The sequence below is a fragment of the Dromaius novaehollandiae genome, chromosome 1, assembly GCF_036370855.1.
Source record: "Dromaius novaehollandiae isolate bDroNov1 chromosome 1, bDroNov1.hap1, whole genome shotgun sequence".
Taxonomy (NCBI): domain Eukaryota; kingdom Metazoa; phylum Chordata; class Aves; order Casuariiformes; family Dromaiidae; genus Dromaius; species Dromaius novaehollandiae.
The window spans coordinates 146,174,315-146,198,719 of NC_088098.1; the positions used below are offsets into that span (position 1 = coordinate 146,174,315).

Sequence of the window (24,405 nt, forward strand, 5' to 3'; positions counted from 1 at the left end):
TTGTGTTGGCTAATACAGTTTTAAATACTATGAAGAAAAGCAGCATTGTGTGGTCAGAGCAAAATTTTGACTTTTATACCCTACAGCTGACTTACTGTTATCTTCAGCTGCCAGCTTCTGTTGGTTAAGTGAAATATTGCTCTTAAGGGAGTTGGGAAGCTTCTGTTTTGTTTATGGAACTCTGATTTTTGGGATCATGAAAATAAAACTGCTCAAATAATTTATCACTTAAAAACAAACTTTTCTTAACTTTCACTTTTGGATATTGTAGTGGCACTTTTTAACATGTCTGCTGAACATTGACTAGATTAATAGTAAGCTTGTCATAATGAGAAGTGAGTTGCCATCGGTTATGATACATGAGTTGGTTGTAAATACTGATTCTCAGTCGTCCTTTCAGGCAGTCTTTTTGGCTATTGCTATAAAGATGTCCAGTGTTCCTACCTTCAAACACAACATGTTCCCCTCCCCCCACCCCAGGTGGAGCAAAATGTTAACTAAAATATGAATAAACAGCAAAATTGTTCTTTTAAATGCTTCTTTATAATGCAAGCTTCCACATGAAGTACTCGGGGCGGGGAGGGGGGGAATGACATGCTGTCTGTGGTCTATCATCTTGGTGGTTGTTCTATCTTTATGTAACATACCACAGAAGTGACTTTGATAAGAATTTGAATGCCAAACCCAATGCAGAAGAAATTTTGTTTACTTTTTCAGTTTTTAGATGCTTGAAAGACTTTTGTGGGAGCTTTGTGCCATGTGAAAGCATTAGAGGTTAGAATGGGGAAAACAGTTCTTTTGTATTTTACAGCAACACTTACAGAGGCAGTAACTTTTCTGAAATAACAATGCTGTCTTATGAAGAACCTTGCATTATAAGCCTTCAGGCCTTTAGAGTGTAAGGTTAAGGGGGAGAGAATCATTCTCCATACTAGAGTGATCTAAAAATGTAAAATAAAATATGTGAAAAGATGATTTAATAGACAAAAGTCTTAAATTCATGAAAATTGGAATTTGTTCTGCAAGCCAGATTAGAGGGTTGCCTCATGCACTATTTTTCAAACTTGTGTTCTACCATAGGTTAACTTTCACCAGGTTAAAGTTTTAAGATAACTAAGCAAATTTCTGCAACGTAGGAGCCAAGAAGAGTGAAACAGTTGTGTTTGGCTATTTTTTCAAGAAAGTCAGAGAAAAAATGAACACCAGTGAACCCTTTTTAAAGTATTTATAGAGGTAGAACAGTGAAAGAAATTCCGTTGATGGTGGAATAGTGGTTTTTTGTTGTTGTTGAAGTGCAACTTTAATTCAGGTTATTCTGATCTTTTTTTGTATTTGTTTGAGCCAGATATAAAGCTTTTAACAAAGCACTGAATCCCTCCAAGAGGCCTATGTGCTGCCTAGCTCAGAAGAACAAGGAATGTAACTTTCATTAAAGTACAGTCACAGTGTAATACTGACACTACATAATTGGTAAATTGCAGATGGGTTGAATAATGTGTAGTTCACACTGTGATTCTTTTCTCTCTTATTCCCCTGAGGTCAGGAAATAACAACTGACAAGTAAATGCAATATGTCAGCTCAAATTTTATGCAGAAAGAAAAATGATAGAAATCATCAGATTGTGTTGGAGTGAATTTCTTGAGTATACAATATGAAGTCAAGAAACTAATATCATAATTTAGTGTGTTACAGTGGTGTCAAGATATACAATTAGTCTTTAATTCTTCATGTTGGTTAGACCAGCAAATGACTTCTCTGCTGTTGGTTAAGAAATTTTAACTCTTAAGAACTGTCATCTTTGATCAATAAAATATCTGTAGGAAATAAAAATAAAGTGTAAGTTTGTGGAATTCTGTGTATAATGGTAAATATTTTACAGCAGTTGTGCAAGTAGCATCTTTGCCTTTGTTCCTTTCATTCAAATCCAAAGCATTTTGACCTAGTTACATAACACAAAGATACTTCTAAATAAGCTTTCAGCATGTTCCAGTGCACCACTTCGGTATGCTAAAGGCATTCTGTTTTTCATTTAATTTACTTTTTTTTCACCTTTGATATTATGAGGTTACATTGCAGTTGTAGCCTGTTTCTGTGGAATTCACTTGGGATGTACACACCTGTTTTCGCAGTGTTTTACTAAGTGGAGAACATCATCAGTAAAAGAATCATTATCCAGGTCATCAGGATTCTTCGAAGAAGATCCAAATTGATAAATCTTTAGGAGGAAAGTGTTATAGATGATAGTTTCAGGGCCAGTTCAAGCTGTCATGGTTCTGCCATTTGTTTTCTCACAAGTATTTGCTGGATTGCAAACTCAGGGGCATTGGGAGTTGATCCGGGCTGGGACTGAGCCAGCTCCACTCCTTCCCCAAGCCGGGTTAGTGTTAATCTCATTCAGTTCCACAGTCTGGTTCAGTAGATGATCGCTCAGCTGCTTAGTCTGCATGAGAGAGGAGCACTGTAGCAGCTGGGAGGAAGAGGGAGGGTTGGGACTGGTGCTTTGCACAGCAGGACCAGTTTGAACTGGCTAAATATGTTTATGAACCTGTGGCCTTGGTGTCAGGTATTCTGACTGAGTGCCCAGTTGTTTAATTTCTGGTTTGGAGTGGAGGCTGTAGCGACTTCGTTCGATGCTTCCCTGTTTTGCCAATTTATTTAGCCTGAGTTCTTTTGGATAGCTTTTCCTGAAGGCAAAAAGGATGATCTCCCTGCCTTTCCCCCCATTTATTACATTAAGTCGTCTCGAATGTGTGGATCATTCTGGGGAAGGAGGGGGATCCTCCACCCCTGGAATTATTATGTGAAGTCATCTCAAATGTGTGGATCATTCTGGGCTGAGGAAACCGTGCTTTTGGACTATTTTGAACTATTCACTGAAAAGAAATTCATCCTGCTGTATTTGAGCCTATTTAAAAATTATTGTTTTGAGCTTTTAATTTGTAAATAGCATAGCTAGTATGAGTGGAACAGAGGATCAGAGATGCTAATGATCATGTATAGATTTTACATATATGTATGTGTCTCTATGTGTGTGTGTACTATATGCACTGTTCAGGAATTGTGTGGAAAGTTCTCTCTCCTATGTGCCTGCCCCCTCCCCCCCATCAAGCAATATACCAGTGAGACAACTAAATACATGTTCTTTCTTTCTTCTGTGACAAAATATAAAATCTGATGTATTTTGAATGTTAGCTTGAGTTGGCTTGGGAAAAATACAGTGGTGCTTATCTATATGCAAAAATATATATATTATTTTTTAACAGCTTGCTTTTACACGAGATGGACTCTGTGGCTTGTGGAATGAAATGGTAAAAGATGGCGAGATTGTATATCCTGGAACAGAATTAGCACAGAGTGGTGAACTACCTCCAAGAAAAGGTATGATTTTTTTCTTTCTAAATTTTTTTTTTTCCTCTTTCACTATGATGGTGAAAATGGAATTCAGAGTAGGTACTGTAATAAATCTCTGGCTTCTCATCAAATGTCTATACAGTGTGGCAATGTTCATATTTTGAATTAAATAGAATTGAAACCGATTTCTTAAAAATGTACAGAAGGGTAACCTGTAATTCACAGGAAGGCTGTTCCAGCCTTTTGAAACTAAATGTCATATCTGACCATGTTATGTTGAGAGAGGCTTGGGAGTATACTTGTTTGCTATACTTACTGTGTTTACGGCTGAAGCTTCTTGTCTAAAGAAAGTGGGCAGAGAAAGGGGGTAAAGGCAACATCACAGTTACATCTTGATGAAGCGATTGAAAGGTCAGCTAAAAAGCTGTCCACAATCTGACTGAGAATGTTGCTTTTATTTTTTAAGTCTCCTAGCTTATTTCAGAGCAGGTCAAACATTCGGAATCCTACAAAGGGCAGATTAATGTATCTATCCAGAAGGGATTATTTGTATTTTGGTAGAGGTGGATATTGTTTCACAGAGCAATTAGATAAAATGGGCTATGCCAAGGTGGAGTGGTCCTGCTCCTCCCTTTTTCTTTGTGTTGGTTGTGGTGCTCTTTTGACTCCTTAGTGAACAGAAAACTAACCCAGTTGAAAAAGAAAAAGGGTTGATTTTCCTAAGCTGGCAGGAATGGGTTTAGCAAACTATCTGATGAGTTTCATCAGTAATACATGTGACCCCAAGTAAATGAGACTCTGTCTAGGAGAGGGTGGAAGGGGAAAGTGGAAATGCTCATTTAGGTAGCAGTGAACTGTTATTTCAGCTTCTCCTGCTTCCTGAACTGCATTGTTGGATAGACATGGTATTCCAAACCATTAATGCTTAATTTCTTATGCAGATCTCTTTTTTAACCTAGGATTTCTCTCCTTAAAAAAAAAAAATCTTTTGGACTAGAGGAAGTTATTTTTACAGGAAAGAAGCCAAAATAATTAATCTTTGAGGGGAGAGTGCATCATATGTTACTTTTATCAAGAATATAAGTTTCACAGTTTGGGGGGGGGGTACATGCTGTAGTAAGACTAGAATTCTGCTCCTGAATGCTTTAGGGCTAGAAAACTTCTCTTTGTCCTCCTTGTGATGCTGGCCATATTGAAGATTTGTTGTTGATGTTGGATGAAAATACAGTTGATCCTATCAAAGGGCTACTACAGCAGCTGCTCATGAAATGGATGGAGGAAGTGTAATAATGTTTTCTTAGCATTGGCTGGTACTAAAAGACATCCTGAACTTGCTGTAATGGAGGGTTATCCCATTGACAGCTCATGATGAAAAGCGTTATGGTGATTGTGGGATAGTGATTCAACATATTCTGCTCTGATGTAGCAAAAAGATAGCAGATGTGTAATAATAAGAGAGTGTATATTAATTGCATCCTGTAAAGCAGGTATTTAATCTCCTTTTTTTCTGTGCCAGATCTCTATACATCATTTTTAGAATTGTACCTGTGCTGGTCTCTGACAGAAAACTGTTCTTCCAATATCCTTATGGCTAAATAGCTGCAAAGGAACAGGCTTTTTGTTGGTGCTGTAGTACTTCTAATAAGCCTATAGAAAGATTGCATAGTGGGTTTTATTTTCAGAGGAATCATTGAAATATAATTAAATAGGAAAATGCCAGCTGTCAGTTCTGATTCAAAATTTAGACAGCAGTATAAAGTCAAACAACAGAAGTGCTAAGGAAATCTGTTACTTGACACGTTCGTCTACACTTGTGACACCTATTCTGAATCATGATTTGAACTTCTGTTTTTTTTTTTTCCCCCAAAGTTGGATGTATGTGCATATGACTCGAAAGATCACAAAGGTATATGTTAAAGGCTGTAGGATACTGTTCTTTAAAAATGCAGAAATTCTGACAGTTTACTTTAGAAATAAGGCATTTTGTTTATCTTACAATGTCAGTGGTCCAAGCTGTGATGAGGCTTTCTAAGGCTTTCTCACATTTCTATATATTTTTTTTTTTTAAAAGACAAGACTGCCACTTGTTGTTTCCAGTACCACATATGGTAGGCTAGGTATAAATAACCACTGAACAGACGCAGAGGGCTATTGAGAAGTGAGCATTATCTGAGTCTTTAGCAAAATGAGGTAAAATGCTGACATTCTTTGGTTAGAAGCTTGCTGAAAGTATTACGGAAAGCAACAGAATTTTATTAATATTTACCATGATTTTGTGCCATCTGAAAGATTATGATTCAGCATGGTATTTATTTTTGCCCTTATCAATAAATAATGGGATGGGAGTAGTGCAAGGTGCTAGTTGAAAGTTAAAATAGTTTCCGTAGAGTCGTCCTCATCTATACGTTATTCTCAATAATCATTATTCTTCAACCATAGGCATGTGAAAAGATCATGTACAAGATGACTCCAAAATCCCTGATATTTCTGATTTTGTTTTTGCATTCTTACAAATAACACTGCTACACTGCTTTTCTGAGACGTTTCCTTAAAAATTTAAGGCACGAATTAAATTAAACGGCACAAGTAATCTGAACAATTTTTCCTCTGAAGTGGTGAAATACAGGAGTTGCATAGTACAGTACAGATCAGACCCGTTCCTTTCTGCGAATATGTTGTTCTTCTACATAGGTACTTCTAAACCATCTGTCAATTAAAAGCCTTGAAAAACTACAGTAGTTCATTTAGAAACTTGAATATAACCTTTTCAGGCTATTAACTCTTAGAATTAATGTTTGAATTCTCTTTCAATGAAGTTAGCCTTCTTAAAAGCCATTGTGCTGGCCTGCAGGATTTACAAAATACAACCATCTTGCTTACTAGACTTGAACTTTAAAAAGAAGAAGCTAATCAAGGTTATTTTTGGTCAATGTGAATCAGGTTGTATATCTGATCCCATTAGGGAGTAGAGTGAGTTATGGAACCGTAAAAAATGGTGCTTAATTTATGCCTCTGAACTTGCAGCTCCAATTAAATTTCATGAAATTAAAATCAAGCGTATTTCAGTCTGTTTAGTTGATAGCTACTTTTTTGCATAGATGATTTAAAAATGTAATTCAAGAGGAGAGGCAGAAGTGCATACTAGTAATTAGATGCATCTGTATGCCAGTGCTTTTATATTAAAAGCAATAGATTTTAATCTCCATATTCAGATTCTGCAGCTATATTAACTAAATTGGAGATAAATAAGAGAGGTATACATAAGAGAGGTGGCTGTACCTCATCCTTCTTTTTATGCTGTCCGTTTTAAGAAGTTTTGATTTGTGCTCATGAGTTGTAATCCTGCTCTTCTTCACCAGTGCTGTAGCTCCCTTAGTGCTGACGGGGCTGCTTAGAAGAGGCCCTTCATTCTTGCAGTGGATATCAGCAGAGGCAATAGTCTGGAAGAACATACCACTGATAGTGAACAGCATTCCTTTTCTCTCTTTCTCTCTCTCTCTCAAAATTTTGCCTTTTTTTTTTAACCTGTTAGCAAAAACATTTGGTTAGGAGTAACCTCTTTGTTTTTTCTTCATAGCATTTCAAGTGCATTTCAAATGGGTGGTTAATGTGTTCAGCTGACTGTGTTTGTATGTTTGCGAGTAGCTTCTGAGGACACAGCTGTGACAGTAGTGATGTAAAAATACAGGTGCACTTCCAGTGCAGCAAAACTATTAGGCTGCCATTAGGAAATTTGGGATCAGATTAACATTTTATATACTGGAAGATCTGTACTTTAATAATAAAAAGTATTGAATGATGATATTTCTGTCTAAGATAGGAAACTGTTACTATGAATTTTGAAGACGTATCAGTTAACCACACAGGTCTCTGTTTTTTTATTTTTTTTTTATTCCTCAAATTTCTGTATAGATGGGAAATCTGTTTCAATTAGCTATATTCAAGTTTCAGGATAAAAATACAAAATTAGGAATAGGCTTCATGCCTCTGACCTGCCTTTGGTAAAACACTGTGGGCTTTTTATTCTCTTCTCTCTTCTCCCCACTCCCCTCCCAAAAGTCAGACCTTTACATCTTTAACCTAGTTTCACTGAATCCATCAACCTCACCCAGTGTTGCATCTGCAAATAGATGATAAAGTCCAAATGCCATAAAGGGATTCTAGAGAGGCTGGCAGAAATCAAGTCTTTATAGTAACGATAACAGCATGTGGGAGTTGGCTATGCTGGCTACTGTGCAGACCACTTATATCTCAAACTGTAGTAGTGAACAAGTGTACAAGATGATTCCTGGTTTAGGCCTCCTTTATTGTGTAAGAAAACTTGTTAAAAGTGAAAAATGCTCCATTTCTCTCCCTCTTTTCTGTATTCCCTAACCCAGCTATACTGACTGTATCCAGGGGCTCAAGCATTCAGTATTCAGATAGCTGTGGATAGTTGCATCCTGTTTGCAGGACAGAGGGAAGTCACTAGTCCTCCCACTAGATACTTAGACTTCTTAAATGGAAAATGCTTTTTTGCTTACCCAACAGATAATTAACACATTTTAAAAAATATTATAAATGGGAAGAGAAAAACTTTATTTTTTTGTTTAGAGTTAGGAGACTAGAATCTTCTGTCATCTGGATTTTTACACCTGCAAGTCTATGTAAATGTGATTTGCAAATGGTTAGGCATGCATCCTTGCCTCACAAATTGCTATCAATTGAAATTTTTATTAAAAAAAATAAATCTCATGTAAAATAGCATGAAAAACTCCAAACCCCAAGACCTCCTTGTCCCATTTAGTGGGATAAATAGTCATCAGTTAAGGGCAAAATCAAAACTACTCAATCCCCCAGTCTTTTACTTTTAATAAGCCTGGAGGAAGCTGGGCTTCAAAGTTTGTGTCTGGCCCATGCATTGATCAGGTCTAGGGGAAGTTCTCATGAACAGATTGCTTGCAGATGCTGCAGAAACTTTGGTGACTTCAGTGAATTTGCTGATCTTGTGAAGTTGTGGGTTATGGTGGAAGAAACTGTAAGAGATGGCTTGACTCCTTAGGACTTAATTTGGTAATGTTAGTATCTCCTAGTCTGCTGTTTTACAGAGAGAACAAATGATTATTCTGAATTGGTTTTGGAATATTTCCCTGATCTGAAACCACTGAACACTATTTTAGAGTGGTCTTAAAATGCAGCCCATATGCAGAGCACACTGCATAACCTTTTGCCTTGTGAATGACAAAAGTATTTGTGGCAACATCTGCTGGGAAACGGTTGCAGTTTTTTTGCTTCTGCTTAAGAATTCTTGACTGTATCAGTTCATTGGAATTCAAGAGCAGCACAGGATCTTACTGTAGCAGATGCCTGAGACAACTATGCAGTGACAATTATCTTCTTCACTGAATATGAAATGTAAGTTCCACCTTTAGTTGCTTCCTTTTCATCCTGTGTTTATAGTGGGGTAGGCTATTGGTGTGACTGCATTTAGTGCAGGATCAAAGATGATTTATTTTGCAACTTTATTTTGTTCTAGAAGACTGACCATACATGGTCAGTTACTGTGCTTCGGTTTGGGGGCTAACTTCTGTTTGAGGATGGTTACTCTAGTTGTCAAGTTTTGACTGTCTAAGCATACCTCAGTCTGGAGGCATAGGATTATAAACCAAAATATTGTTAAGAGGTGGTTCTCTCAGGCAACTCTTACACATTTGTTTTCCCCTGCCCCAATGTTCACATTTCAGTCCGAGAAAAAGGTAAGTTAAAACAGGCTATCAAAATGCAGGCTGTTTTTGTCTGAATTGTTTTGAAAGCTGTCTTACTACTATTTGTTATTTTGGTCTATGCTTATTTCACTCAATAATCGCTCCCTGTGCTGTGTGTTTCAGACTGTGTTGCGTTAGAATGTGCTCCTTTAAATTGAGAACCTGGCTTGGTTTTTCCTCGGTGTCAGTCTCCAGCCTCACTTTTCCTGAAGTAGGGGTTTGGAAAATGCTTTTTTAGGATCTTCAAGTGTTGTTTGATGTAATCTTGTGGAAATATCTACCTGGTTGTGATTTTACTGTATTGCTTAGTCTGTTATAACAACTAGCTGCATGGGGAAAATAATGTCTTAACAATTAAAATTCTTTCATGCCTGTATGATACTGCAGTACTCCTAAAGTGTTGTTCTCCCTACTCTTTTTCTCCAGCTGGGCTTTTTTTTAGCCACTACTATTGTGAGGAAAGCTGGTTTTGTTCCTGATCACTTCTTTCTGAAAAATTTTCAGGGTTCCCTTTTCAAAATCCCTTTCTTTAAGCATAGCTGAGCTTCCATAACTATGAAGTTTGTGTTGCTGCTTTAAATCTAGACTAACTGAAACCACCCTTGTGCCTTAAGGGGAAAATAGCTCTGTGCAAGTGTAGTGAAAATTCTTTAGGGAACAATTTGACAAGTGCTTTTAAAGTGATTTATGGCTCAGCTCCTTCCCCCTTCTTCCTCCAGCTGTTCATACAGAAAATTCAAAAAATTCCTCCTTGTGGATTTGAATGTGCTTAAATTCAAGGTTATTTTTATAATATAAAGTTCCAACCTGGACTGGAACCTTCTCTATTTGCAGAGAGGAATAAGGCAAAGTTCATAACCCTTTTATTATCATGCTTTGCCAAGGATCTGTTAAAAAACATAACAAGTTCTGCAGTTGCCTGCAGAAGATCCTGTAGTGTCTTGGCACAATGCCCTCCTACTCACTAACTAAAATCCCAGACCTTGTGGAGTGTGCCTTTCCATGTGTGGGTGAGTGGAGAAACTGTGAGGTTACTGAGAGGATACTCTGAACTTCTTGGGCTAAACAGGGTGATTAGTCACTGGTATAACTGTATAATGAAATTTGTACCTTAAATATTATTTACTTCTACCTCGGGATAGAAACAGCTACATTCAGTTACGTTTTAACTGTGTTACCATGCTGAAGATTGGTGGACTGTTTGGCAGTTCCTTGTTGTTTGAGAAACACAGTCATACTCAGTATGACTTCCACTTAGAAGTGAAATATCCAAACTGTTTCTTTCTGTTCTCAAGTGACCTCTGCTATCCCTTCCTTACCCCACAATCCCAGTTGCAAACTGCATGCTGCAGTTCTCTCTTTATTTCTCTCTCTCTCTCTCTCTCTCTCTCTCTCTCTTTCTTTTTTTTTTTTTTTTTTTTTTTTAATCTCCTCCTTGTTGTCTTCAGCTGCCTCCTCCTGAGTGCTAGTGTATGTTACAGGTTAGGAGACATTGGCGTTAATTTAAGGCCTGTATAATTAAGGCAGTTTAAGAAGGTTTTGTTTGGATAGTGTTATTTTCCAGAGTTAAGCAACTTTTTAACAAATAGGCAATCACAGATCCAGTTAAAGCCAAATTAGGTATTTATTTTTTCAGGCCAGGTGGAAATAGTAGTTGAATGTATTTGTATTTTGTGATAGAATGTGTTCTGTATGTTTTGAAGTAATAAAGAGGCCATAATCCCTGAGGGTATGGTAGGTCTGAGGCAGGCTGCAGTCAGATATGCTGTGTCTGGCTGCAGCTCTAATCCATTGTTACTGTCTTCTGAAATACACCAATACAAATGCCTATGTTGTGTGTGTGGGGAAACTCGGTAGGAAAAAAAAGTTCTAATGCTTGCCAGCACTGTTGTGGCAGGACAATTGGGGAAGAGTCTGTGCAGGGTTATGTTGGCAGATAGAAATGGAGGAGCAGTAGTTTTAAAGAGCCTGGTAAAAATGGCTGGAGCTAATCTCTTAATTTGGTACATCTGTAATTAGAACAGCATTTTTCTTTTTTTTTTTTTTTTTTTGTGGGAGGGGGATAGGTTGCAAATGCTGGAGTTGAGAACTTTTGGGGGAAGTGGTTAGAAAGGAGGGCTGTAGTGATAGTGAGAAAAACAGTTGCCAATGTGGCCCTCAATTGCAAGGCGTTTTTGTGCATTCAACTGGCTGGAGGTGTGGTTATGGAAATCCATATGCCCAATATGAATAAGGACGGACTTGCAGCTCTTTCTACTGTATTGAAATACTGCTGCATTAAAATTGGTGGATATGTCAATATAAAGCTCTCCTTGATTTTGAGATTAAGGCAAGTGTTGTCTTTTTCATTTTGGAAATAGAATATGAAAATAAGAAAATAATACTGAAAGACATGTGACTAGTTGGGAGCAAAATCTGACGCAAAGTGCATTCTCTGGCACATCAACCTTATGTGTTGGGTACTGTTTTTAAAAGTTCATCCTGCTTGGGAGATTGCAGCAGTGATTTCTTGATTCTAAGATCACTGTGTTGTGAAGTGAGACTTAGCACCTGTGACAGTTAACATGATGCATACTACTTTTCCCCCACTCCATACTCTTAATGATAGACAATATTGCTGTAAATTTGTGGGCTCAGATTTACATCTTTAAATTTTTGATCTAAAACTGAATTCAGGGTTAAGTCGCTTAACTGGTGGTCTTTTTTTTTTTTTTTTCCTCTCTTCTTTCCTTTAGATGATAGCACTGAATGCCAGACTGCTTCAAAGAAAGAAGAGCAAAACGACAAAGACAAGAAAGATGAAGAAGAGACTCCACTGCCCACTTACAGGGCCAAATCGATTGTTGAGAGTTGGGTATGGGGCAAACAACCAGGTATTACAGCTGTTTCAGTAATTCTCACTTGAAGCATTGTATATTCTATGTTGATCACTACTTGTAGCATCAGGAAGTAATTGGATCAAATGTACTTGTTGACAGGTGTGTCTGTTAGATTAGTGGAGTAAGTCTGATAAGTGATTAACTGACAGGTGCATTTGTTAGATTAGTGGAATAATTCTGATAAGTGATTAACTGCATAGTTCAAGTTAACCATCGCTTACTGTTATTACCTTTGGATTTAATTAGATTCATGACTTGAAGAGTTAATTTGCACCTTTCGTGCTACTTTAAGGAATGAAGAACTGGCTTGTTTGGAAGAAATGCAGCGATACAGTGAAATGTTAGGATGTTTTCAGAATTTTTCTTTTCAGCTGTGGACACTAAAAAGAAATTGCCTAGTTTCAGAAGCCTGAATTTTCTTTAGGCAGTACAAGTTTAATAGAAACACATAGGTGATTTTTTTTTTTTCTTCTTGACTACTTGGTCTGGCTGGTGAGTTTGTGTGACTCATGGGAGAAGGTTCAAATGGTTAGTGCAATTGATTGTCCATTCTGACTTCTGCTGACAGTAATCTTACCTGTGATGGCAGTAGAAGAATGGTCTGTATGTTCACATCTCAGTCTATGGCTTTATGGTTTATCAAAATACTGATTTTGATATTGAAACCAGTTGAAGTTCATGGCTGTTTATTACTGCAGAGCAGCAGTTCATTCTCTAAAGTGGTCCAAATTAAAATTAGCAGATCAGAAGAAGCTCCACTTCAGTGGTTTGTTTTACAGTTTTGGTGCATGGAGTTCCCTGTTTCGGATGTTGACTTCTAGAGATTTTGGAGACATCTGTTGTGCACCCTTTCCTGTCCACTCGCTGAGAAACACTTGGGGAAAAAGTGTTGTCTCTTCAGTGCCAGAATCTGAATCTGTGTAGCCCTAATTGCTAGGGAGGCTATTCAGCTTGTTTCTGATGACCAACAGATCAGTCCTCAGTCTACTCTCATCTGCTTCATGCCAAACAGCTTGTCACCTTTTCTTAAGGACAGCAGGACAGATGGATTTGCTGTCACTCTAGTATAGGGACAGAGCGAATTTTGCAGTGTAAGAGGAATGAAAAGAATTGCTTGTACAGTGGAGAGGGGGGAGAATTGAATGTGTTCGAGAGATGTAAGCTAAAGGTCACATCATTTTTGTTTATATTTTTATTTAATGTTTGTTGAAGAGTAAAATAAAAAAAAGTATTTTACAAAATGGTGATCTAAATGCCAAGTATTTTTTCAAATTTCTCCCAACTGATAAAGGTATTTGGAACAAAAGCTGGCCTTTAAGCTCACTACCCCCCTGGTCCCCCTCATTAATTTCTTAAAAATTAGAAAAATGGTCTTTGGGGGGAAGGGGAGTAGGGTGTATATGTGTTTGGAGCTTTCAGAAAGGAAAGGTTTACTTTCTTATATTTACTTTAGCCCTTGTATGTATGATGGCATTTTGGCACATATGGATACTTATTCTAGAAATAATATACAAAGCTTTTCTGTAATAAATTCTTATTCCTTTTTTTTTGTTACCATTTGTGCTTGAAGTTTGTGTCACCTTAATTGGAATTAACTAGTTGACTGGCAAATCCGTAAACGATATTACAAATGCATGTATACTTTATCTATAGAACAATTTTACAGATGGCTTTCATGATTTCAGGTAACACTTTTTTTGTGTTTTTCAGAGATACAGCTAACAACTACCTTTTGAGTCACTCTAGTTTTTATACTTTATGATTCTCCATTTTTTTCAAAATAAATCATTTCAATCTTGCTAGTTTGTATACTTTTACTTGTTTTTCATACAAACTTTGCTTTATGAAAAACAAGTACACAGGTACAAAGAAATCCGTTTAAGCTTTTCTTATGTCATCCTTCCTAAAAGGAGATGAACCCTTGAACATTTGACCATAAACTGTCTGACGAAAGCATAGAGCACCTATGCATTTGTTGAAAAGGAGAATTCTTTCTCAGATTCTTACTTTAAGTAACAATACATTTAAAACTTGCTATGTTCTATTTTATGTTTGCTCTAAAATTCTCTACATGTAATATGTAGTTTGGAGCTTGGAGATGCTTTACAAAAATATCTAAAAGGAATTCAAACTCTGTCTCTTCACTTCCTACAAAGTAGATAAGACTTACTGAGTTTCAGGTCAGTACTTTGAACTACTTTTATTCAGTTTAATGATTCCCAGTCTTATATTATGAAAATAGTATCTAGACACTAAATAGTGCACACCTATGTTTCAGAAGTGCTGTAAGACACCCTTATTTTGCTGAGATATGTGGAGGGTCATACCGTTGAGCTTCAACAGACTAGTTCAGTGTGCCTTGTGACATCGCTTCCCCATGAGGGCTGAGGGATTTTGGGATCAGACAAAAACCCTGTTTACTGAATGTGTTGAGAAGCAGTACTTTTTATGTCTTTTTTTCTCTTTGTTTTTTGTTTTTTTTGTCCTGGCATGAGTTCAGAGAAGGGAAATGCTTTCCCCAGTTCTAGTTTATGCTAAGATCAGTACTCTGCCAGAACAGGACAAAGAAGCTATAGTTTTTTGGAATGGTCTTGCTGCACTAAATTCTGCAAAAATGCATAAGATACACATGTTTTTATTGCTAAGTCATTATTTGGCCTTAATGGATTTTTTCCTTCTTTCTAGCTCCTTAGAGTTCATCTGTTTCACGTTTGGTTCTTACCTGGTTTCAGCCTTGAGCTATTCAGACCTCTTCTTCACATGAGTGCTCCTTTAAACACCCTCACCCGCCTCTTGTGTGCTTGTTAACGTGTCCTCCTCGATTCTTCCTAAAAATCTTGTTTTACTACTTTCATCTGTTTTCTTTTCTTAAAATATTTTTTTATGTCTAATGTGATTCGATAGAGGTCCAGGTGTTCTTCCTAGGACATGGGGAGTTAAAAAAGGAAAACCATTGAAGCTGTTGTACGAAACTACAGAAAATAGGGCAGTATTTTACTGTTTTGGGCTTGTTTTTCTTAGTCTTGATATGCTAAAGTTTGGCTATATTGAGTCTAGACAAAGGACAGTCTAGTCCAATGTCCTGGCTGCAACAGTATTAAGTAGCAGTCACCTAATGAAGAGCTGGATGCTACGTGTGCAACGCTATCTGTAGCCTGTGTATTTTGAGCCAGAGGTGATGGTATGTGGTTTGAGTCTTTTTTGGGTGCTGCGCATTTTATTTTTCTTCCATTAGTTTGTCTAGTCTCTTTTGAACTTTTATCATCCATAACAACCTGTAGCAAGGAGTTTTATAATTCAACTATATATCATATGAATAGTATCTTCTAGTGCTTGATTTGATTTTTGGCATCTGCTAGTTTCACCTCATGCCCTGTTGCTCTTATACTGGAAGAGATGGTGAGTAATCGTTCCTTGTCTTCCTCCTGACACTGATTTTTTTTTTCTTTTTTAATACTTTTGTCATAATTCCCCTTGTACCACTCGTGTGTGCGCGCACACACCCACCCGCCCACCCCGCAGCACACTTGTCTCTTTCCCAGGCTGATGATCTTAATTTATGCAGCTTCTTTGCAAGCAGAAGCTATTCCAAACACTTGTTCTTCCCCTTACTTTTTCTGCTGTGTTTCTGTGCTGGGGAAGGTGGATTGGGAAGACAAGAACTGCATATAATACTCTAGGTGTGGCGACCTTATGGATTCCATGAGGTGGCATAATGATCTCCAGTTGTCTGTCTCAGTGCTTTGTTTTTGCAACTGCTGTTGAACAGTGGATCAGCTTCTTCAAAGAACTACTCTACTGTGGTACTAAGATCTTATTCCTGATTGAAAAGTTGCTTGGAGCCCCTTTAGCAAGGAAAAGTGGGATTTTGTTTCCCTTGCTCATCAGTGTACATCTACTATTCTGTTGTTCACGTGCTTCTTGTCTGATTGTCTGCACCTTTTTGCAGTTGGGTCTCATCTTCACTACTGTGATATCAACAAACTTTATCACCTCACTGTTTGTCTCCAGCACAGGACTTTGCAGAGGTTTCTGTAGGACTTGCTGGTATTGTTGCTCCTCAGTATAAACTGGCTATTTATTCATACCCCTTGTTTCTTGTCTTCCAGGTGCGTCTCTATCATTTTTAAGGATTTGTTCTTCTCGTGCTCATCTGCTTTTCTTCTTTAGGAGCTCTTTGATGAAGATAGTTTTGTTTTTCAAAAAACATTCAGCAAGAGATCCCTTGTTCATGTGACTGACCTCTTCAAAGAACTGTCCCAAAAGATTTGTGACATGTGACTTGCTGTTTACAAGTGCTGTGTTGACTCTTACTCAGTGTATAGTATTATTAGTATTACCCAATAATTCTGTTCGTTATTATAGTTCTTATCAATTTGCTGAGTGTAGACACTAAGCACCCTGGTTTGCGTTTTAGACCAGTTTTCTCTGGAACCTATTAAAAAGACAGTTTAAAGTGAGACTACTGCTAAAGGTAATAGTTCACAGTCTTATCCTTTATTTCTTTAAGTTCTTAAAGTGAATATTGTCTGGTTGCTGTAATTTGTTGGCATTGATTTGCTCTATAGCATCATCATCATCCAGTACTATATGATTTGAGACAGATATTTTGATGTATCACTTGTAGATGGAAGTTCTTGTGTGGGAACATCCCATTCATTTCTATACCAGACCCAGTGTATGTACTTTATGGAGATTAAATCAAGCATTTATTTCCCTTTTTATGTTTTCCCACTAATAACTCTAATAACTTGAATAATTTTCTTCTTTTGTTTTGTAAAAGTCTCCTCTCTCTTAGGTTTTGTACTTCAGTGTTAACATCCTATTGATGGTGGAAGGAGGACAAAGTATCTGTAAAGCCTGTTTTGTCTCATTTGAAGCCAGGCATTGCCTTTTCTCTATTTTTTCTCATTTCATAAATTTTTAACACTTTTTTAGAGACATGTATAAATTACTTCTGATTTTCTGTTTCACTGCTTCCTGTATGAAGGGGACTGTCTGGTGTTTGTTGTCATTTCCTTGAATTTTTCCAGCTTCTATTCCATTTCTTATTTGAGAATGTAGAGTTCCTAAGACTACCCCTAAAAGATGTGTTACTTCAGACCCTGGGCTTTTATGCAGCTGTCTACTCCTGCTCCTTCTTCAGAGAAAACTCTTATGACTTCTTAATTTTATGTGCCTGGTTTAGTTTTGGTTTAGGTGGAAAACATCCATTTTGTACAGACAGCAGTTCCTGGTAAAGCCGAACCCACTTCTATACGTGCTTTCTCAGACATATATCAAGGTTTTTCTTCTCTGACAAAATCTGGTCCTGCATGTAGCATAGATGAGAATTTCAGAATCTACTACCAGAAAGATTCCGAACTTCAATTTTCTATATAGTGGTCTACATTTTTGCCTCTAGTATGTCTTTTGTCAACAGAATGAATGTTGTTGGTACTCACAGGGTCATGTGTAGTGTGGTTCCTTGTTGCCCTAGAAGCCTATCCACATACTTGGAGGTCTACTACTTTTGCACTCTGCAGGCAATTACATCTACCACTGCTTGTCCTTTTTCCCTAGGGTGTTGTGCCTTTCAGAGAAGTGTGTGGAAGTAGCAGGAAAGCAACTAATCGTTATGCAATGTTCTTTGCAGTTGAAAGAAAATGGAAAAAGTTCTCTGAAAACTAGAAAAAGGGAACTTGGGAAGCTTGTTTCTTGAGGACCTTGGCCTTGAAAAGGAAAAATGCTGTATAGGAGCACAAATACTGAAGAAAGATTCTTCTGTTTTGTGTCCTGTCCACCTGCAATCATGAAATTATTGCCATCTTTTACAAAAGTCTTGTTTATACTTAGACCATTGGGGTATAATGGTACTGGTAATACTATGCTGAAAGTTAAATTTTAAGCAATTCTACAGGGAAGGTGTCCTCAGGAAATAATGCCTTTAAAATTCTAAACTCAGTTTTAACTGAACTTCTAATTTGGGTTTAATTGTAACTTGTCCAGATGCCTGCAAGGCATGAAAATGTAGTTGTTTGACATCCTTCTTATTTTATTATAATGACTCACTGTTCTTGATAAGAGTCCTTCTTTTGTGGGGGGGAAAAAAGTGTCCTTTATGGTAGCTCCAGTCCTTGTAAATGTGTAATGACTTTGTGTGTGTGTGCATATGAACATGTTTAAAAAGAAAAATAAGCAGAAGAGCTAACTGTTTAATACATACCACTGCTGGTTGTTTAGAAATGTCTTCAATATACCATGTATTTGTAGATCTAAAGTTTGAGATTGATTTGGTGTGCTGTAGATGCTTTTGTTAAGCAAATATCTATTGTTTGCAGTTATTACTTAGTTACCGTATATTGGTTGATTTTTTTAAAAATAGAGATTTTGTTCAAAAGTATACTTTTCCCTTAAAGCTGAATCCTGTTTAATGTTTTAGGGAAAATGCATTGGCTCAGTCTTTTTCTCAAAGCATATAACTATAGAGCCAGCTCAGTGACTGTAAGTATAGCTGTATAGCATTTATATACAACTTCTTGAGGTTAACTTTTATTTCTTGAAAAATTTAACAGCTTAACTGATGCAACACCTGTGTGTAGAAGCTCAGCTTTAAAAACTGTTAAATAGGTTATGGTTCAAATTTGCTGTAACCTGATCTCATTTTATATGATTAAGATGATAAATATTGCATACTTATGGGCAAAGTTACTTTAAATTCACCTTAATCATTGTCTGAATATCAAATGCTACTTCATACTTGAAGTTTCAGTAGAAATGCCGCTGCTCTGTTTCCTCAGCAGAACAAAAAGTAAAGGCAATAATAACCTTAATGTAAACTACTTTAGATGAGCAAGCAGCATGCAGTTGGAGTGGGAATAGACTTTTCTTATGTAGTCAGAACTGGTTTGTATTAGCAGTGAATTAAACTCTTATGCTGATAAATCATTGTTGTGACATAGCACTTCTGGGGTTTCCTCATGTATGAGTGAGAGCTTGTTTTTTAGATAATGCCATGTCTTGTTTTTCTGTTATTGTTAGTAAAGCTAATTGCACTAAAAATTGCTTTAGAGGCAATACCTGAGGGGGCAGATGAAAATTATCTGTGTGAATTCAGTGAGATACTGTCGAGATAGATGTCATTAGCAACTGCACTTGAAACTAACTGGGCTTCTGCTGTGATGGGAGACTAGCTGAAAGTTTCATCCTTTAAGGGCTATTAGAGGATTAAATCTAAATTTGTACTGTGTGCAAAAAAAAGTAATTAAAAGCAGTCACAGCTTTGGAAAAAATTGTTTTTTTGTAACCTCCAAAATTATATTGAGTGACATTTTTCTACCTTTAATATAATTTCTTGATCAAATAATTTAAGTTCAGATTTAGAAATGCTGATAAAAGGAATGGCTCAGTAAAAGGATAAAGTTTGACCAGGTTCTTCCTTCTGTCTCTTTTTTTTTTTTTTTTTTTTTTTTTTTTTTTTTTTTGCTAAATATTGCTGTCCTCCGAACTTTCTCTTCCCCATTTTTTCTTTCATTTTCTTACTCCCTAAAGCAGTCTTGCACCTTCCCCAAAGAAAAGAACCCCAAAACTTGGAAGCTCTTGTCCAGCTCCAGTTTTCTGTTTGATTTCTACTTATGTTCTTAAAGGGTGTGTGTGTGTGTGTGTGTATGTATGTGTGTATATATACATACATACATAGAGGATTGTCTCTTGCCATTTTGTTCTCTGCATGACTATTTTAGCATCAATTTTTACAGTTTTTGTTCACAAAAAAGACTTTAAAAATGAAGTACCCAACCACATGATGAGAAGTATTACAAATGTCTGTGCAACTATTCATTCTTTATTTCCACTGAATACTAATAAGATAAGCTGTGCTGATGGTTGTCTTTTGAATGGGGGGGACGGAAGGAAGCAAATACAAAATACTGTTTAAGAACTGTATTCTTTGTTAATTTCAGGGGAATATTTAGCCTTGTTTCTTAAGGAAATTATATATATGTGATTGCGTTTTGTCTTTCCCTCTAACTTTTGAATCCACTATGTATTCTGTGGTGCTGGCTTGCTGGCCCACTAGGTGCATATTTGGCCAAGCCAACCACATCTTCTGCCTGCTTTTTGTCCAGTGGTTGCATCATGCAGTGGGAGGGGAGGGAGAGAGGGGATAAAAGAGAAGAGTCTCTGGGAAATTAGAGTTCATTAGTTCTGCTGCTCACAGGAACGTGTGCTGCTCCTAACAGTAGATTCTTGCCACATTCTCTTGGAAACCTGTTTTATGTTCTTAGATCTGAACTCTCTCCTTCTAAAGCTGGTCGACTCAACAGAATTCCTGGAAACTACTCAGTTTGATACAGGCATTTTTCAGAGTCCTTCATCTACCGTGTAGAAGCGTGCTATGTTCTCTGCAACAGCTACTGAAATAAGTGTTAAGAAAACATTTAGTATGTTAAGTTGGTTTTTTTTTTTTTTTTAAGCTCAGGAAAAAAAAGAGCAAGCAGGCCTTTGAACAGGGTACCTGTCTTAGACTCAGGTCAGTAACTGTCTTCAGCTGCCTGTCTTACCCCCCTCAGTTTTGCTGGCATAACTGTATGATGTATCGCTTCTTAACTCTGTTCTGTCAAATGATCTGGGTTAAACACTACTGGTATTTTTCCTTCCAGTGCAGAGAACTTTTGACAGGATGCATTAAGAAGGGAAGATGTGTAGTTACGTTGGTAGCTCTGGGGATGGGGAGATGTGATAAATTTCAACAGGAGATGGTAAACCCCTACCTTTCTCCACTGCAGGCAGAAGCATATCTGACTGTAGTTGTCAGGTAACATATATTCTGCTAACGATAACTTGAGAATTTAAATTGCTGAGATATCACTTTAACTCCTATATAGTAGATATGGGTTAGGTAGATAATATGCCTCCAACCGCCTTTGTAAAATAACTGAAGAAGCAAAATGTTGCAGAGGGCACTAAGCATTAGACACTGCCGTGGCGGCATAAACAGTTTTGTTTAAAGAGTTCCCTGTAACCTTCTCAGATGAAATTTGAATCGTTACTATTAATAAGCTATTCTCTCATTAGTGTGTTTAGTTCATTGGTAATGTATGTTGTTTAAAGTTGAGGATTTATTGAAACCAATTACCATTTGGTCAATTCCCTGCTAAACTTAAATCTTTCCGAAGATGAAGTGAATTTTCTTGAAGATAAATTCACTTTTGGAACAAGAGAAGATTTAAAGAGACAAAGTGTGTGACTATATCACACTTAAAATAGTGTTACTCTTATTAAAACTGAGACAGTCCCTGATTCAGTTTTGAGATATCTGAGTTGTAGGCTTACTATAGTAACAGTAAGTCTGAAAGGACTGTTTCAGTTTTTAACTTCACGTTGCCTCTGAAATCTCTTTTGGATTAATGGAATATTAGAAAATATGTATAAAATATTTAAGAGAAGATTTACTTAATTTTGCAGAAAGCCTTCATAAAATTGTAGCCATTTGAGATTGCGAAGGCATGATGAGAAGGAGGAAGAAAAAGAATTTTATTACAACTAAAATCAATCAACCTAAGTTTGGTTAGTTCAGATTGATTTTAACGGTTTGGATGTTGGTGAGGTTAAATCATATTTTAAATATGAAGAAATTATTTTTCCATGCAATTTTAAGTAGTTTAAAATAGTATATTGTAGCTGACCAGTTCTTCACACCACTAGTTTCTGAATATAAAGATTCCATCCTTTGAGGGCTAAACGTTTGAAAATTGGATTCTTTCTAGCCATTCCTTTTCTTTCATAGTGGTAAAGATAGAATTTCTGTTGACTCATGTTTCTAGCTTTGATACTGTGTTAATTTGACCTTGTTGTTCTAATTGTTGACTTCATCAATAGCAAAGCAAAATAACTTTCTTTTAAAATAAAATATCCTGTATTTTAGAAAGGGATATTATGAGATTATGTATTATGAAACATTATATAGTCTATAGAACTTGACACTGGTGATCTTTAAGTATTATGAAGACCTTGAAGTATTATGAAGATATTCTTGTATTAAAGCAGAATTGAACTTTTGAGGTATTTAAAATCTAGAGTTATGATAGCTTTTTGCTGAATAATTGGTCTTTATATCAGATCATTTTGTGCAATATAGAGTGTCCTACAGGTTGTCCACAGTAAGTATTGCTGAAGCATTAGATGTTACAGTGAAGCTATTTTTCTCTGCACGGACACGATATCGTGTGTTTATGCAATGGTCAGCTTTCAAACTAGTAGCACTTGACTTGCATACATGTTATGTGCCTGCACTGGATTGTTTTTATTGTGCATTGGGAGTTCACATAGTGATCCGTGTTATCTGTTGCATCAGAATGGCCATGATGTTGATCACAGCAGTGTTATGGAAGAATGAAGTTGGTTTTAAAAATAGGCAGCTGTAGGCTGTTAGGGGAACTCCATAGTGATGGATTAGGTAGGATCCTACCCCTCCAAGTAATAGAAAGAGGAGTGTATGTGGATGCTGCCTGTCTGAAGTGTTTCTTTCCAGTAGTCTCTACTGTACATATGTCTAATAAACATGTTATTTTGAGGTGAAGGCTTTTGTCATCAGAAAATATCTAGTTCTTTAACGCTCAGAAATAATTTTCAGGGCTGTCCACATTTAGATAGTTTGTTAGTCATGAAGGATTTATGAATACTTAGGTCTGTGTTACTTTGTAAACTCTGCTGAGCCTGGCACCTAGTCTTGGTTTGTGTAGCACTAAGGATGATACTCACTCTTCCCTAAACATAGGTGTTCATGAAAATTTATTTCAGGAAAGTGCCTTATTTTTCTTCCTTGGCTATTTCTTTACTTTTCCTATGTATATGTAAAAACATACTGTGGAGAATGAATCTGTGCAGAATGAAATCAGTTGCCAAAAAGAACAATTTTAAGAAAAATCTCTTTTTGTGAAACAAAGCATGACCATTTGTGGATGGGTATTCTTCATTATTGTATCTGAGTGGTATTTAGAGACTAACAGGGTTTTACTGTTTAGGCAGGGAAGAAGAAAATTGACTTTTACCTCTTCTGATAGTTTGTTTAGCGGATTCAAGAAGCTGGCGTGCTGGAATTGGCCGTGTTCTGTTATGATACTCTGAAATGCAGAAGCCATGTGCTGCAAGATGTTCTCATGTATTTTTGTTGAAAAATAAAGGTTAAGGCACTGTTTAAGTTACAGCAGCCAGTAAGTCATTTCTTGCAGCCTCAAAACATGCAGGGTTTTTTTTTGGTGTTCTGAGTAATGTTACCACTTCAAAACTGAAATTTTACCTCCCATTTGGAGTATTTAATGAAAGAAAACTTTGATTAGATTGGCTTGGAGATGAGGTATCTTGGAGCTCCTGACTTGAGACTTATACAATCATCCATTGAACCTTCTCAGTAAGCTTCTACTTGGCTACAAGAATAAGGCACAGTATACAAGAAACAAAATGAACAAAGTAACCATTCCTTTGGCAGGCATCTGTTTTACTTAGGTTTTACTTTGCATTGTCATCTGAAGTAACTGTGTGTAATTTGTTGACATTCAGACTGTACTGTAGTTCTTTGGGGGCTTTTGTAGGGCTAATATTTAAGGAAAGTGTCACTTCTTTGTAATATTTCTTGTTGCTTGGGTCAAAGTATGAATGTGTATAATACTGCTATTACTTTTGTCTAATTATTTTTAAAATATGTAGACCGTAAGGAACACTTTTTAGTCTGTTCTTCTGCGTTGAAAAGTTGTTCCTCATGTTCAGGTGGAAAAATGCAAATTACCTCAGGGAAAGGAATCTAACACATTATGAAACGGTGAAATGTGAGAAGTTATGTTGAAAATAGGCTGCGGTAACGGCTGACGACAAACTAGATGCAACTGTGTAATATGATATGGCAGCAGAAAAGGCCACTTGAATTCTCTGCTTGGTATGCAAAGGCGCATTGCAGAGTGGGGACAAAAACGTGGAAATACGTGACCCCTGCACAGAGTTGCATTTGCAAAAAATCTTTGGACCTCATTAGATACTCTCAGGAGTTGAAAACTGTATCGTAAGGGCATCTGGATTTAATGTTCTGTAGTTTGGGGCAGGTGTTCCAAAAAAATGTATTCTTTGTGTCACAAACACCGTTATGTGTGTGCAGACCTGTGTTTTTTCATATCCTTTATCTGGTCAAGTATGAATTAAAATGAAGTGACTTCTGTGCAGCAGCCAGGCAACAAGTGTGATTTGCTTGGGGATGGGTATTGTAATTCAGTGAAAAGCAGGCTAAGATGGCCCAGTGATCAGACTGTTGATAAGGGACAGAAAAGAACCCTTCTAAGAACATGAGTTCATGTTTGTCCTAGGAATTAAAGCTTCTTTTACAAAGAATGTAAAAATACACTTTTTTTTAGTTTCTATTTTATCGTGTTTTTGATGCTGTCCTTGTTACCATCTATCGTTA

General features: G+C 36.8%; 1 protein-coding gene across 4 annotated transcripts in view; it reads left to right on the forward strand.

Annotated features, from left to right (window-relative positions):
* The window catches only part of HERC2 (HECT and RLD domain containing E3 ubiquitin protein ligase 2), a 120,183-nt gene that overhangs the window by 9,323 nt on the left and 86,455 nt on the right, over positions 1 to 24,405 (forward strand). For all 4 annotated transcript variants that reach the window (XR_003259634.2, XM_026103270.2, XM_026103272.2 and 1 more), the window contains exons 3-4: positions 3,265 to 3,379; positions 11,832 to 11,969. Coding sequence is in view for 3 of the 4 variants with exons in the window: in XM_026103270.2 (XP_025959055.2) it covers positions 3,265 to 3,379; positions 11,832 to 11,969 (253 nt within the window). In the remaining variant the exon portion in view is untranslated. The remainder of the gene's footprint in view (positions 1 to 3,264; positions 3,380 to 11,831; positions 11,970 to 24,405) is intronic.